The sequence below is a fragment of the Muscardinus avellanarius genome (genome assembly GCF_963383645.1).
Source record: "Muscardinus avellanarius genome assembly, chromosome: 3".
Classification (NCBI taxonomy): Eukaryota; Metazoa; Chordata; class Mammalia; order Rodentia; family Gliridae; genus Muscardinus; species Muscardinus avellanarius.
This window is the reverse complement of record NC_137788.1, coordinates 123099160-123115950: the sequence shown is the minus strand read 5'-3', so window position 1 is coordinate 123115950 and position 16791 is coordinate 123099160. Positions and strand designations below refer to the sequence as shown.

Genomic DNA, 16791 nt, shown 5'->3' with positions numbered 1-16791 from the left:
GGGGTGTAGCTCAGAGGTCAAATGCCCCTGGGTTCCAACTCCAGACCCGCAAAAAAAAAAAAAAAAAGCAATTTCCACTCTACTAGGAATGCAGGAGATAGAACCAGATGACGGACATCATAAGCAAACAATCAGCCCAATCCAGAACTCAGGGCGCTGCTCCGGTGTCCTCGGGTCAGTGGGATGGGAGAGAGAGAGGAAGGAGTTGGAGATGGGGGCAGGAGGAGCTGCAAAGATAAATAAAATCTGAGAAAGATAAGAATGAAAACAATGTGTGATTCCTGACCAGATCCTGGCTCAGGGGAAGAAAAAACAGGTATAAAATATGCTTGGGAGACAATCAGAAAAATCTGAATAAGGACTGAGTATTAGGTATGTTTTAGGTATGATCATGGTATTAGAGCTTTGTAAGAAAGTTCTCTAAAGTTCTCTTTTTCATTCATTTTATTTTATTGGTGCATTGCAATTGTACATGATAGCGAGGTTGCACGTACTCGGAGCACACATGCACACGGCTCCTTGCACACTTGCCTGCACGCGTCCTGCCTCCCTCCTCCCTCCTCCCTCCCCACGCAGGTTAGTGCTATCGGTAACGCCTTACGTATCGCCACAGTAGTACTTAAACTCCCCAGCTCTTCGTCTTCCCCTTCTTGACTCTCACCCTAACTCCCTTCAACTGCGGCTCCATCTCTGCATTACTTAAAGTCCCTCCTGTTTCTTTTTTGTTTAGATATTACTTTATTTATTTATTTATTTATTTTTGGTGGTACTGGGGGTGGGACCCAGGGGCCTTCTACCTCCAGGCTACACTCCCAGACCTATTTTATACTTTATTTGGAAACAGGGTCTCACTAAGTTGCTGAGAGCCTCACTAAGTAGCTGAGGCTGGCTTCGAACCTGCGCGATCCTCCTGTCTCAGCCTCTCAAGCTCAGGGATTACAAGCGTGCGCCACCACGCCCGGCTAAGTCTCTCATGTTTCTTACTTTCTCTCTGGCTTCCACAAGTGAGAGAAAATATACCACCCTTGACTAAAAAAGTTTCCATGTGTGTGGGGGAAGAGGGGGTTCTGGGGATGGAACCCAGGGGCATTCTACCTCTGATCTGCACCCCAGCCCTATTTTATTCTTTATTTTATTCTTTATTTTATTCTTATTAAGTTGCTGAGGTTATCTGCAAACCTGCAATCCTCCTGTCGTCGCCTCCTAAATTACTGGGATTAAAAGTGTGTACCACCACACCTGGCTTCTAAATTTTTTTTAATTAGGACAATAATTTTAAGGTGAAAACTTTAGGAACAAGGTATGGTGTCTATAATTTACTTTGAAATAGTTCCGTAAACAACAAACACACACAAAAAAAGGATAAACAGATAAATAAATGGAGTAAATATGATAAAATGTTCACAAATGTTGAACCTGTGCTGGGGTATATGAGTGTTAATGTACCATTTTTTCTGCTTTTCTGTATGGTTGAAAAGTTTCCTAGGACAAAGTTTCAAAATGATGACACGCCAGGCGTGGTGGCGCACGCTTGTAATCCCAGCGCTTGGGAGGCAGAGACAGGAGGATCGTGCAGGTTTGAAGCTAGCCTCGCTGGCTTTAAGAGATCTTGTTTCCGAATAAAAATATAAATTAGGTCTGGGAGTGTAGCCCAGAGGTAGAAGGGCTTCCAGGAACCCCAGTACCACCAAAATAAATAAATAAATAAATAAATAAATAAATAAATAAATAAATATGATGACATACAGTGATCTCACAAACTCTTGCCACAGACACAGGCGGAGCAAATGCACGCAACAGAAATGGCCTGTAAGCCCAGCCCCATCCCGCCCTCTCTGGGCGAGTGGCCTGCCGACCCGCCCACACCCCTTACCTCGATCAGCGCCCCCTTCTCCCCGTCCTCAGATCGCTTAGCACGGTCCAGTTCATCGTGCATTTCTGAGAGCTGGTCCTGGAGATCCCTGATCTCTGTCTGGTGCTGTTCTCTCTCCATCTTCACCTGGAAGAGCCTGGCAGGGAGAAAGCCCATCAGACAGACTCCTGGGCTCCACACACCTTCATCCAGTCTGACCTCAGACCTCCAGAGAGCGGCACGAAGCCATTTAAGTCCCCAGGAGCTCCAGCCCTCTGCTCTTCGCTGAATAAGGAATCACACCTGAAAGGCAGCCGGTAAGAGCACAGACCAAGACACCAGGGGACTCAGTCAGTGAAATGGGGAGGCTGAACAGGGACATTTCTCCCTAAAAGGACACCAAGGAGTAGTGTCATTTGGATGTAAAGGGTGACAGAAAAACAAATCTGTTGGTATTTGTTCACCCAAGTCCCTTCACCCTCTGCTACCCCATACTCAAAACCAGAAGAATCAACAGATTATGGTCTGTGAGCCGATCCAGCCAGTGCTCATTTGTGTGAAAAGGGTATTCCTGAACACAGGAGCCCTCCATCGCCGAGGCTTCGCCTATGGCCACGATCGCGATACGATGGCAGAGTTGAAAGGCTGCGACAGGGCTATGGGCCCACCAAGGGCAAAATAACCACTAACCAACAAGGAAGTCTGCCAACCCCACAACTACAGGACTGCCTGGCTTGTAACTGCTTTATTATAACCACTGTGTCCTCATTTTTTTATTTTCTGAAATTAACCTCTATAAATTTTTTGTTTTGTTTTTGTTTTTGTTTTTGGTGGAACCCAGGGGCCTTCTACCTCTGGGCTACACTCCCAGACCTATTTTATATTTTTTATTTGGAAACAGGGTCTCTTAAGCCAGCAGAGGCTGGCTTTGAATCTGCGCGATCCTCCTGTCTCAGCCTCCCAAGAGCGGGGATTACAAGCGTGCGCCACCACGCCCGGCTCTATAAAATGTTTTAAGAGCACAGATTCCACCGCTGAAATTGTGACAAAAACCAAATGCTTTTATTACATACTGTCTCATTTTGGGGGAGATCTTGTTTCCAAATAAAAATATAAAATAGTTCTGGGAGTGTAGCCCAGAGGTAGAAGGGCTTCCAGGAACCCCAGTACCACCAAAATAAATAAATAAATAAATAAATAAATAAATAAATAAATAAATAAATAAATAAATAAGTAAATAAGTAAATAAATAAATAGATAAATAGCCTGCTATGAGATCTACTTTTTTTTTTTTCTGGTGGTACTGGGGTTCCGGGAAACCCTTCTACCTCTGGGTTACACTCCCAGACCTATTCTTATATTTTTTTATTTGGAAACAAGGTCTCTTAAGCCAGCAAGGCTTCAAACCTGCGGGATCCTCCTGTCTCCGCCTCCCAAGCGTGGGGATTACAAGCGTGCGCCACCACGCCCATCTATGAGATCTACTTTAAGGGATGAAACGTTACAGGACATGCTTCAAGGTGTGCAAAGAATTTCAATACTTAGTCACCATTTTAAAAAGACAAGTGGGAGGAAGGGGAGGGTAAGAGGCTCAATAAATATTTGGAAGACCGGACAGCGTTAAGGGTGGCGTGGCTCAAGCTCCCGACCGTGTACGAGCCCAGGGAGGGCAGCAGCCTGGCCCACGACTCACTCCTCCAGGTTCTTGCGGAGCTCCGCTTCGCTTTCTTGCAGTCGTTCCTGCAGCGTGGAGTTCTCCTCCACCTTACTGTCATGTTGGCTGCGGAGCTCTTCTAAGTTTGCTCTCATTCTCTCTCTCTCGTCTTTGATGTTCTGTTGATTCTAACAAAAAGCAGTGGGGTTTTAAAGTATCTCCATCGTACATTCACATAATCCCACGGGAGCCTACCTCCAAACTCCAGCGGTCCCCGTGCCTCTGCACTGACTTTATCAAACAACTTAAACTATGGAATTGAGGCAAAGGCGTTCATAATCAGTAACATTAAATATTTATATTTGATGAAGTATACTATTTTAATGAAATATTATAATATTTTAAATGAAAAACACAGCTAGACCTCATTCTGCTACTTTTATTTTGTATTTCAAATGTTTTACGTACTAGCTATACATTCAGTGTCTGATTGGTCTGCCTGAACCCAACAAGGCTTCTTTTCTCTGTCAAAGCAAATAGTCTTTATATCCTTTGGTAACTTTAAAAAAAAAAATTTTTTTTTTTTTTTTGACAACAGCAGCCAAATATATAGGAATTTACTTTGGGGTTAAAAAAAGAAAGAAAGAAAACAGCGTATCCCAGTGTACTTAACATATTCTAACATATTCAACCAAGACAGATAGATAAAAATAAAGAAAAAAAAGATACCTTGACCTCTAGTTGAAGCTGCCTCTGAAGATCAGCCACTTCTAAGGTCAACTTGTTTTTCTGTTCCAATAGATCTTTGACTTCAGATGATGAGTTAGAAGCCTACAATTAATTGCAATGATATCATAATGCAACTATTCAGGGTGCTTGATTTTAACTCTCTTTCCAAAAAAAAAATAATCAGAGAAGCAACTGATGGGTATAAGACCATCTTCTACCCCGCTTTGGTACTGGGGGTTGAACCCAGGGACATTCAATCTTTGAGCTATATCCTCAGCCATATTTTTGTTTTTGAAATATGGTCTCCCTAAGTTTGCTACGGTTGGCTTCAAACTTGAAATCCATCTTCTAAATATTGGGATTATGGGCATGTACCACCACACCTGGCAACACTGACCATGTTAAAACTTAATTCAAAGCTCATACAGGAGGGTCACAGGTTTGTGGACAGCCTCAACTACTTAGTAAGGCCTTCCACAACTTAGACCCTGTTTCAAAATAAAGAATTAAAAAATCAGGCTGGGGGTGTAGCTCAGAGATAAAATGCCCCTGGGTTCAATCCCCGATACAACTAAAAAAATAAAAGCCGGGCGTGGTGGCGCACGCTTGTAATCCCCTCGCTTAGGAGGCGGAGACAGGAGGATCATGTGGGTTTGAAGCCAGCCTCAGCTAGCTTAAGAGACCCTGTTTCCAAATAAAATATAAAACAGGTCTGGGATTATAGCCCAGAGATAGAAGGCCCCTGGGTTCTATCTCTAGTACCACCAGAAAAAAACAAAAACCTCAATTCAAATGTCAACTCCTACAGCTCTTTCCCTGGCTTCACGGGCAGTGAGGCACGCTAGCTGCTTGGGACCCCAGTGAACTCAACAGCATTTACCCCAGTCACAGAGATTATTTCATCTGACTGCTCAGTACAGTCCAGTACGACTAAAACTTACACAGCTGGTATATTTGTTGGGATTCTTTTTTCTATAGAATATCATGAAAGATTAGCCGGGCGTGGTGGCGCACGCTTGTAATCCCAGCATTTGGGAGGCTGAGACCGGAGGATCACGGTTTGCGGACAGCCTCAGCTACTTATGAGGCCCTCTGCAACTAAGTGAGACCCTGTTTCAAAATAAAGAATAAAAAATTGGGCAGGGGGTGTAGCTCGGAGGTCAAATGCCCCTGGGTTCCATCCCCAGATCCACAAAAAAAAAAAAAAAAGAATATCATGAAATATTAAAATTAAATTTAAGTAAAATAAAACCTAAAAAGCTTCTCCACAATAAATTATATATTCCAGTTAACAGAAATTATTTATTAAGAAAAATATTTAGCAACAAAACCTTTTCATAAGCAATTTGAGAAAAAAATTATCTTTCCTATTTTAGTAGAAGAACATAGTTTAGCTTCTGTGTTTCTTATATGTAGTTTGAGAATTACTGCCTTACCTTTTGGTAAGCAGAGACTGTTTTATGCATTTCTATATCTATCTACAGAGTTCAACTTTTCTCCTACATTTAATATAATCTTAATAAATGATTGTTTGAATTCTCATTCTAATCATGATAGAATAGCTAATATAAGATTTATTCTTCCAGCAAAAACTATGAAAGCTAAACAAAAATATATGGGACAATTTTTTGCAAGCACTGAAAACCAACCAACATTGCTGGGCATGGTGGCGCACACTTGTAATCCCCGCTCTTGGGAGGCTGAGACAGGAGGATCGCGCAGGTTTGAAGCCAGCCTCAGCTACTTAGTGAGGCTCTCAGCAACTTAGTGACACCCTGTTTCCAAATAAAATTATAAAATTGGTCTGGGAGTGTAGCCCAGAGGTAGAAAGCTCCTGGGTTCCATCGAAGTTCCTCAAAAAGAAAAAAGAAAGAAAGAAAAAAAAAAAAGAGAGAAAGGAAAACCAACCAACATGGGCTATAATTCTTACAAAGGGAAACATACTGCCTTTACCCTGGGTCTTCCTGGCTCCATTTCTAAGCCATAGCACAGTAAAAATTTAAAATCCCAAACATTATTAGGGAATTGCAAATACAAGCAAAAAGGTACCGGCTTTACACCTATTAGAATGGCCCAAATCCAAAATACTGAAAATGCTGCCTGCTGACCAAGGAGTAGACTGGGAATTCTCATCGCTGCTGGTGAGAAGACAAATGGTGCAGCAACTTTGGAAAGCAATTGAGTAGCGTCTTAACAGCGTGAGCAGCCTTTTACTGCATGTTCGGGTGTACGCCTTCGTATTTACCCAAATGAATGGGAAACTCACAAGCCAGGCGTGGAGAAGCACACTTGTAATCCCAGTACTTGGGAGGCTGAGAGAGAAGAATCGCAGGCTCAACGCCAGCCTCAGCAACTTAGCGAGCCCTCCACAACTCAGTGAGACCCGGTTTCAAAGTAAAGAATAAGCCGGGCGTGGAGGCGCACGTTTGTAATCCCAGCATTTAGAAGGCTGAGACCGGAGGATCGTGGTTCGCTGAGAGCCTCAGCTACTCAGGACCTCGCAACGTAGTGAGACCTTGTTTCAAAAAAAAATAAAGAATAAAAAATAGGGCTGGGGGTGTAGCTCGAAGGTAGAAGGCCCCTGGGTTCTATCCCCAGTACCGCAAAAAAAAAAAAAAAGTAAAGAATAAAATAGAGCTGGGGATATAACTCAAAGGTAGAATGCTCCTGGGTTCAATCCCCAAAATAAAACAAAAAACAACTTACACTCACCCAAAATCCTGTACATGGATGGCTATAGCAACTTTATTTATAGTTGGCAAAATTGGGAATGTCCTTAGTGGGTTAGAGGATAGAGCACAGTATATCAAATAATAGAATATTACTCAACGCAAAAGTAATGAGCCACCATTAAAATAAAATATAGCCACCAAACAAGATTACTAACTTAAAACCCAACAAAAATACGCAGAACGTTTGATGTATCAAAAGGTGAGGGAGGACACACACACCGAGAATGGGGAGTGAGAGATGTGAGGGACGCCATCAACAGATGAGACGCGACTGGACTCAGAGAAATCCGAAGAGTGAGCTGTGAAAGAGGCGACTCAAAGAAACAATGACCAAGAATGTTCCAAAGCTGATGAAGGCCAGTAAATTATTAATTCAAGAACACGGTGAACTCTCCAAGTAAGATAAAGATAAGAACACCCACATTTAGGCACGTTATAGTTAAACGTCTGAAACCTGAGGATCACATATTCAAAGCAGCCAGGGGCAAAGACAGCATTTTCAGGAGCACCTGAGACCAGGACGGATGCCTGGCTTCCCCATGGCGCCCACGGGCCAAAAGACAAAAGCATCTTAAAGCTCTCAAACAAAGCAATACTTGCCAAACTAGAGTTCCTCAAAAATGAATGAATGATAGACATTTGCAGACAAATAATACTGACAAAATTCATTGCCAGCCAATCAGATTACAGGATAGAATAGAAAAGCTCTCCGGGTTGGCAGAGTATAGTCTGAAATAGAGACACAGAAGTATAAAAAGAAATGAACAGTATGAAAAAGGGAATAAACCTAAATGGAAGAGATGCAAGACCACAAAAATGACAGAAGATGCCAGAAGGTGAAGGCCTACATAAACAAGGAGAGAGTTCACGTTCATGAATACAAACGCCAGTAGTGTTAAGATGTCGATTCCACCAAATCTATCTGTACTATTCAGTGTGAGTCTTATCAAAATTCCTGATACATTTTTGGTTTTGGTGGAAATTGATAAGTTGACTCTAAAGTTTATATGAAAAGACAAAAGACCTGGAGTAGTCAAGAAAATCTTGAGAGGCATAAAATTGAAAGACAAACATTACTAGATTTCAAGGTTTAAAGTTATCTGCATGGTGTTAATATAAGTTGATATAAGTAGACCAATGGAACAGAAATAAAAGTACCATTCTACCACTAATCTAGGTGACAGAAGTCGGGACGTGATTACCTCCAGGTGGAGGGTCTGTGACTGATTAAGAAAGAGCACAAGAGCTGGGCGTGGTGGCACACGCTATAATCCCAGCATTTGGGAGGCTGGGACAGGAGGATCATCCTTTGGAGACAGCCTCTGCTCCTAGTGAGGCTCTGTGCAACTCAGTGAAACCCTGTTTCAAAATAAAGAACAAAACATAGGAGTAGGGGTGTAGCTCAGAGGTAGAACGCCCCTGGGTTCCATCCCCAATACCGCAAAAACAAAAATACAACAAGAAAGAGCACAGGAAACCTGGGTGGATGGGAACTTTCTGTCTCCTGATCTGAGTGTTGTTTACCTGAATGCACCGAGTTATAAACTCAGTGAACCACACAGTTGAGATTTGTGCAACTTCCTAAATATAAGTTATGCCCCAATAAAGCAATACACACAAATAAAAATTTGTTGAATGTACATCTGTGGGCCGATGGTGTGTCCAAAGCTCCTGTCCCTGTGTTTCAGACCCTCGATTACAGCACTTTTACTACCCTGGGATTATCACTCCATAACTGCCAATGAGACTGTCACCCCTCACCCTCTGAGTGTGCCTGTAAGCAAGCAGTACATAAATGCATGTTGGTGAGATTGGCTTTCTTTTTTTAGATATTATTTCCATAATGAAGAGAGCAGATTAAAGACAGTCTATTAGAAAATATCATCTCTGATTTGAGTGTGAATATTAATGGATCTCATTTTTTCTTCCATGGAAATGGTAATAGGAGCATGCTCTCGAAAGGATTTAGCTAAAATCCTACAGTAAAGCCGTTAGAAAACTACCAATAGGTGGTGGGAAAAGATAAGCAGAAGTCAACACTGTACAAGGCAGAGTCTTCACTCGTGTGCCCAGGAGCGAGCATGTGTGGGACACGTGGAAGGACGTACCTCCCACTTGCTCCTGGAAAGGGGACTAGAACCCAACAGCAAAAGCATAGGACTTCTTGGGCAAAATGAGAGTGATCCATTTCAGAGGTCTAAATCCAACCTACTGGGGAAATTACATATTATTCTTTCCCAACAAAAACCTACCTACTTAGCCATCCTCAATATAGTCTCCGTCTGTAAAGAATAAGGCTTTTTTCCATTTTCTCCTAGGGAATCACTTAACAGACACAAAAAACATAAAACTCCAATAACTTTGCCAGCTGTGGGAGGAGGAGAGCCGACAGCACGGGCAGCTAAAGTCCCGCTGAGTGATCTGAGCCAGACGCCCAGAGCCTCACACCACCTCCTCATCCTCTCTCACCCCACTTGGCAGCAACTTCTTCTGGTCTCCCTCTAATCTGACCTCTCTCCAAAAGCTACAAAGGAATGACCTTTTACAAACACAATGGTGTTCATGCCTGTTTAAACTCATCGATGGCAGCCCATCTCCTTCAGTGGAAAAGGAAACTTCTTACATCATTTCCAAGGTCCCAACTAGCTGGCTTTTTCTCCCCACCCTCTGCATCCAGGCTAGATGTTCCAGCTACATTAAACCACCTCCTGTCCCACAAACATGGCAAACCTATGCCTCTTTATGGTTGCTCATGCCAATCCCTCAACCTAGAACACCCTTCTTCCTCTTGTTCTCAAAGAGAATCCTATGATCTTTTGAGACATGTCTCAAGAAGGGCTGCCCTGACCTCCCCAATTAGGGAGGCTACCCCAACTCTGTAACCCACAATGACAATCTTATCATCAGGCACAGCTGTCAGAATGTGCAAGTGAACAAAAAGCAAAAGTCACGGTAATAATTTGGATAATTTTTATTTAAAAAATGTTTGGGATTGAATCTAGGGACATTCTACCTCTGAGCTACATCCCAGGACTTTTTATTTTATTTTATTTTATTTTTGAAACAGGGTCTTGCTAAGTTGCTGAGAGTCTCATTAAGTTGTAGAAGCTGCTCTTGAACCTTTGATCTTCCTGTCTCAGCCTCCCAAGTACTGGATTAAGGTGTGCACCACCATACCCACCGAATCAAAAAATAATGAGCCAATTTTAAGAACTACGTAAAGTTCCTGAAAACTGCGTATAAGGTGTATGATTTTACCATAGATTCCCTAGTGGGAATTGTGGGTACGTTTGTATGTACACACGGCATAGTCGGGCTAGCTGAATGCCATGGGAACACTGAAAAGGAAAGGAGTGTCAATGTCTAAAAAATATCCTCTGACCATGCACAGTGCTGCACGCCTAGAGTCCCAGTGCTTGGGAGGCTGAGACAGGAGGATCTAGGTTCAAGGCCAGCTTCAGCAACATGCGCGTGCACACACACACATGCACACACACACACGCGCGCACACACATACACACCTATACATGTTTCCAAAGTTAAATAGCTGCTACAGACGAACTTAAGGTTACCTGCCTCCACATATGGCCCCTTTCCCTTTCTTGCAGAAATCTCCTGGGAAGGAAGGAAGACACACACAGAGGGAAACAAGCCATAGCTCAAGGTGGCGCAGGGCGAGGAGCAAGTTCTTGGCTGTCCTCTGGAGTGCTGCTCCAGACACAAGTTATGCCTGGCACACAGCAAATGTCTACAAACAGGAGGTGACTCCACTTTTACCCAGAAAATTATCCAAGTCCCAATCCAAAGGCAGCACAACTAAAGGGCAGTTTATCAAAAAGAATTTGGTACCTCACCCCTTCCCTGCCAACGGGGGTTGGTTTCCCCAGCTCCAGGCCTCTCCTTCCCGCCCGGCGCCCAGGCTCTGGTCCAGGCCTGTTCACACTTACCTTCCAAACTTGCCTAAAGGATGCCAGAGTTTCCTACCCATTATGTTATTCCTATTCTTCTAAAAGAAATGGAAATTTTACCTCCTATTTATGTCATCCTGTTATCTCTAGTGGTGGTTTTTTTTAGGGGGGGCGGCTACTGGGGATTGAAACCAGAGGTATTCCACCTCTAAGCTACGCCCCCAGCCCTTTTTAATTTTTTATTTGAAACAGGGTTTCATTAAGTTGCTGAGGCTGCTCTGGAACCTGTGATCCTCCTGTCTCATTTTCCAAGTACTGGGATTAAAGGTGTACACCACCATGCCCAGCTTTGTGTATTTTTTTTTTAATTAAAATAGCTTTAAAACCTTTCTGGGAGGCTGGGCATGGTAGCGCATGCTTGTAATCCCAGCATTTGGGAGGCTGAGACAGGAGGATCTCAGTTCATGGACAGCCTCAGCTAATACTTAGTGAGGCCCTTTGCAACTCAGTGGGACCCTGTTTCAAAATAAAAAATAAAAGCCAGGCGTGGTGGCACACACTTGTAATCCCCGTGCTTGGGAGGCGGAACAGGAGGATGGCACAGGTTCGAAGCTAGCTGTGCTGGCTTCAAAGACTCTGTTTCCAAATTTTTTAAAAAAGTATAAATTAGGTCTGGGAGTGTAGCCCAGAAGTAGAAGGGTTTCCAGGAACCCCAGTACCAACAGAAAGAAGGAAAGAAAGAAAGAAAGAAAGAAAGAAAGAAAGAAAGAAAGAATAGGACTGGGGTGTAGCTCAAAGGTAGAATGCCTCTGGGTTCTATCCCTAGTACCTCAAAAAAAAAAAGAAAAACTTTCTGGGAAAAAACAGAATGCAAATTAAAAATATGAGTATCCCTTATCAAAAATGGGATCAGAAGTGGTCAGGATTTGGGACTTTTTAAATCTGGGGCTATTTGCATATATATAATGAGATGATTTGGAGACCCAAGGCAAAATACAAAATTCATTTACGTTGCACATATGCTTGATACATGTAGCCTGAAGGTAATTTTATGCAATAGTCTTGAGAACTTTTTGTGCTTGTTCACCTGTGCGCAGACTGACCGACACGGAGGGCAGACATGGAATTCCCCACTTGAGGTGTCATGCAAGCACTCAGGACATTCTAGATTGGGCAGCATTTCAGATTTTAGATTTTTAGATTAGGGATGCACAGCCTATATTTAAAACACAGCCCTCAGCCAGGCGTGGTGGTGCACGCTTGTAATCCCTGTGCTTGGGAGGCTGAGACAGGAGGATCGCACAGGTTTGAAGCCAGCCTCAGCTACTTAGTGAGGCTCTCAGCAACTTACTGAGACCCCGTTTCCAAATAAAGTATAAAATAGGTCTGGGAGTATAGCCCGGAGGTAGAAAGCCCCTGGGTTCCACCCCCAGTACCACCAAAAAATAAAAAATAAAAAACAGCCCTCTACCTTAGTTAGGTATTGCTCAGGACAGGGAAGAAACTTCTCACTTACTGCTGTGAACAAATGTGCATAGGACTGAAGAGACAGCAAGCTGTTAAGCACATTTTATGTTAAGTGAGCTCTAAAAACCCAAAACTTCTGTTTACTTGGTTGTCTCCTTGCGCACTCCCTGCTGCTCGAGACTTCAAGGTCTGGATCTTCTCAAAGACCAAGTTGACTTTCCTTTTAGTCACATCCTCATTGTCGGCGCTTCTGCAAAAAGGACAGCAAAGGTCACAGTGAGGGACACGTCGGGGCTCTGGGGCCCGTCCGCAGACGTGGCCAACACGCCCTCGGACACCCGCAGGAGGAAGGGACCAGCCGGAGCCTGCGGACCCACCGCCTGACAAGGGCCGTCGGCACTCTGCTACTCCTCAGATACACTGCTAAGCGCTGCCACTCGCTGGGGGACAGGGTTTCCAAGTGTGCGGGAGGCAGAAACACAATAAATAAGCCTGGAGAAACATCCCGTGGCAATGGACAAACTTTTTATTGAAATGACTCAGATTCATTCCAAAGTGAATTCTCCTTTTCAGTGTGTGCGCGAGCACGTGTGTGTGTGTGTGTGTGTGTGTGTGTGTGTGTGTGTGTGACTTTTCAATCCTGCACTAAGAATGGAAAAAGATTTCAAATACAATTCCTTCAATAAGCACAACCCACAAGGTCTGTCTCACCCAGCTCTCAATTAATGAAGTGCCAAAAGAGGAGAGGGAGAGGGAGAAAGGGACCGAGGGGGGAGGGAGGGAGGGAGGAGAATTTAAAGAATTTTAAAAATGGAAATTCTTCTACCTTAATCTTAACATGATAAAAACCCTTCATAAGGAAATAATAGTTACTAGTTTTTAGCTAGAAAAATCTTTTTAGTTGTTGTTTTTCTCTTTTATTTCCCAAAAGAGCCCCAATTTCATAGTTTGAACCTATTTTGTCAGTTCTGTAATATAAGCAAATAATTAAGGTGCAATCCAAACATATCAAGTGATATGAATGAGATTTGTCCAGTGGCTGAATTTCAGTCGCGTCAAAGTTGTAAAGCCTCCCCTGACCCTTTTTAATCATATCATGAGGGAACTGAAACAGAAACTTTAAATTCCTTGCCCAGAATTCCAGGACAGTGAGTATCTATCTGAGTAAGGAGTGGAAAATAATTCACTCCAACACCATCTGAAAGCACTGCTATTAAATGGCTCACATGTGCTTTAAAAATAATGGCAGTGAGGGCTCCTGGCCAGTGTTAACTCCAGGGACAGGTGGGGCTGCTTTGATTTGTAGCACCTCGTAAGGGGCGATCAGGACCACCCCACCTTGTACGTGGGAGAGCTCAAGGTGGCAGTGGACTCAGCCCAAAAGGCAACACCAGCCAGGCGTGGTGGGGCACACTTGTAAGCTCAGCATTCGGGAGGATCACGGTTCATGGACAGCCTCAGCTGTCATTTTTTAAGTATGAAGTCCTCCCTATGTGCCCGACCCCTTCCACACAATGGCTGGTGAGAGCACTCTAGCCACTGAGACCTCACCTACATGGCTTGCCCGGGGCAGGGAAGAGAGCCAAATTACAAGCCTCGGAAAAGGAAATCAGGAGCCTCGCCAATGACAGCACTCTGCTCTCAAGAAAAACCACTCACCCTTCTTTGAGGTAGTTATAAAGTATCTGCTTGGCTGTCTCCTCGTTGGTCTGCTGAGAGAGCTCTTGCTGGCCCTTTAAGAGATCCGGTGTGGCCTGGAATTTAATGGCTGTTATTAGACCTCGAGGGTTAGGTTTCCAGGAAGATGAAAACACCGAAGCAAAGGCTTCCAAACACACCCCTACTCTCCAAAAACGATTCCTCAGGTAAACATCTCCAGTACAGCCAGCTCCAACGCTGACGGTCTGTAGCCCAGTCAAGTGACTCCTCCCAGGACTCTCACCTGTAAATTAAGGTTGGCAGCGTGTACCTTCACCCAGCAAGCCTCATCTTCATCAGTATCATTATTTTTTATTGTTACTAAAACGCTAACTGTACCAATTAGATCCTATCACTTTACAATTGACCTAAATTAGGATTAGCCTAATTTCACAGGCTAAAAATTAACCTAAATCACTCAATTTCAGGAATAAAATATCTATACAAAGCTAACCACTGAGCCTCTGTGTGCAAACTAAGTCTAAATCCTTCCAGATTCCACACACATATAAAGAAACTGAGTGCTTGGACAAGTTACTTTATAGAAAGACCACAATGGGAATCTTCTGGTACTAAAAGTAACTTCAAATACTATGCAACTATCAGTGGATGTAATTTATTTTATATTTATTTATTTATTTATTTGCGGGTCTGGGGATGAAACCCAGGGGCATTTGACCTCCAAGTTACACCCCCTGCCCTATTTTTTTATTTTTTATTTTGAAACCGGATCTCACTGAGTTGCAGAGGGCCTCACTAAGTAGCTGAGGCTGTTCACAAACTGCGATAATCCAGGTCTCGGCCTCCCGAATGCTGGGCTTACAAGCGTGCCCCCACCACGCCTGGATAGTGGATGTAATTTGATCCTAACCCCCCCCCAAAAAAAAAATCAGCACAAACCAGTGGTGGTGGCACACCCTCGTAATCCCCACACTTGGGAGGCTGAGACAGGAGGATCTCACAGGTTCGAAGCCAGCCTTAGGTAGTTAGTGAGGCTCTCGGCAACTTAGCGAGACCCTGTTTTCAAATAAAATATAAAATAGGTCTAGGAGTATAGCCCAGAGGTAGAAGCCTCTGGGTTCCACCCTCAGTACTACCAAAATAAATAAATAAATAATAAATAAATAAATACAATTGCCGGTTCAAGACCGAGGACACACATTTCTGGTGTTTCCTGAAGCATGCATAGGCCATGGGGGTGGGGCAGGAATCACGCTCGCGTACCTGAGTATCTGCGCTGGAAGGAAGCGTGCTCGCCGACACCTTCCTGGCCCCGGGGCCGGGAGCCGGCCGGCCGTGGAGCGTCAGGGCGGCGGTGGCCGTCTTGGGTCCTGGGGCGGGGGCCGCGGCGGCGTGGGGGCTCGCGGGGCTGCGCACCGCCCCGGCGGCGTCTCGCGGCTGCCCAGGCCGGGCCGGCTGGCCCCGCGGGGGGCGCACCTGGGGCAGGTGCTCGCTGGACTCCGCCGGGTGCCCGAGCGGGAGGGCGCTGTCCAGGCTGCGGGCGCGCTGGCGGGCCTCGGGGGGGACCCGGCCGCGCCTCCCGGGCCGCCCTCTCCGGGGGGGCTGCGGGTCGAACTTCTCGATGAGCTGGTCCACGCCGGCGATGGATCCCGTGTCGATATCCCGCCCGGTTCCCGGCAGGAAGGGGATGTACCTCCGGTTTTCGTGCCGGTTGACGCTGTCGGCGTGGATGGCGCCGTCCTGGTGGTCCAGCAGGAGCCTGTACAGGGAGGCGGCCGCGGGGGGCGTCGCGGGGCCGGCGGGGGTCCTGGCCCCGGCGGAGTCCTGGCGGCCGAGCGGGAGCACGTCGGGCCGGGCTCTCCTGGCCTGGGGGCGGGCCCGGGGGCTCGGGGGGCTCGGGGGGCTCGGGGCCTCGGCGGAGGTCTGCGGCGGGGGGCTGTCTCTGAGCCCCGCGCTGCACGGGCCGGCGGCCACGCCGGGCTCCGCGGGCTCGCCAGCCCGAGGCCTCTCGTCCGTCCCTCCTGCTAAGTGCCGTGGCCGGCCACCCGGCGGCGGCGGGGGGCTTGGCGGGTCCAGCTTACTCTTTGCAGGGTCGTAGGGCTGTAGAAGCTCTGGGTGCCTCTGAAAGTTGAGCACGTGGGACGGCCTGGCCGGCCCATCTTGGCGGTCCAGAACTCCGTTCTTGCCCTCGAGGAAGGAGGACTGCTGCGGGGTCCTCACTGGGCGTGAGTTCCCCGGCAGCGGCTCCTCCCCGCCGTCCTCCCCCAGGGCAGACCCGTGGCCGCAGCGGACGGGCGGGCTGCGGGCGGGCGCTGGGAAGGGCGGCCCGCTCAGCGAGGGCGTCGCGCCCGCCAGGCAGCGCTCAGCGTTGTTCAGGACTATGTAGGGATGGCCGTCAATGCCCTGGACCCTGATGCTGACACCATAGGAGCCCGCCTTGGCGTGCTGGGGCCCCCTGGACCGCTTGGTCTCCTCACTGGCGAGTCTCAGGTGGATCCCGTATTCCTGCTGAACGTGCTGGTATTCGCCGAAGTACAGCTCCATGGTCCACTGCTCCTGCGCCCAGAAAAGACGGGGTAGAGAGAAAACATTAAGTGAGAATTACATCTGTTTAAAGGAAGACTGGGATAATTACGAGTGCAAAGAAAACAAGACACTTGTAACAGCAAAGCCCCTTCGCTCTGCCCTGGCCTGCTCAGACGCCGTCCTGGACCCCGAGGCCCCACAAGCGCCGGCCTGAGGACAGTGGTTGGTGTGACTACCTGATGGCTGTTTCTAGCCCACCAGGCT

General features: G+C 46.1%; 1 protein-coding gene across 1 annotated transcript in view; it reads right to left on the bottom strand.

The window, feature by feature from the left end:
* CGNL1 (cingulin like 1) overlaps nucleotides 1–16545 on the bottom strand; it is a gene marked incomplete at both ends in the record, with an annotated part of 108217 nt that extends 91672 nt beyond the window's left edge. Inside the window, 6 exons of the mRNA XM_080691627.1 lie at nucleotides 1874–2009; nucleotides 3546–3694; nucleotides 4236–4337; nucleotides 12487–12592; nucleotides 14002–14096; nucleotides 15265–16545. Of these exons, the coding sequence (XP_080547753.1) occupies nucleotides 1874–2009; nucleotides 3546–3694; nucleotides 4236–4337; nucleotides 12487–12592; nucleotides 14002–14096; nucleotides 15265–16545 (1869 nt within the window). The remainder of the gene's footprint in view (nucleotides 1–1873; nucleotides 2010–3545; nucleotides 3695–4235; nucleotides 4338–12486; nucleotides 12593–14001; nucleotides 14097–15264) is intronic.
* Nucleotides 16546–16791: the final 246 nt, after the last annotated feature.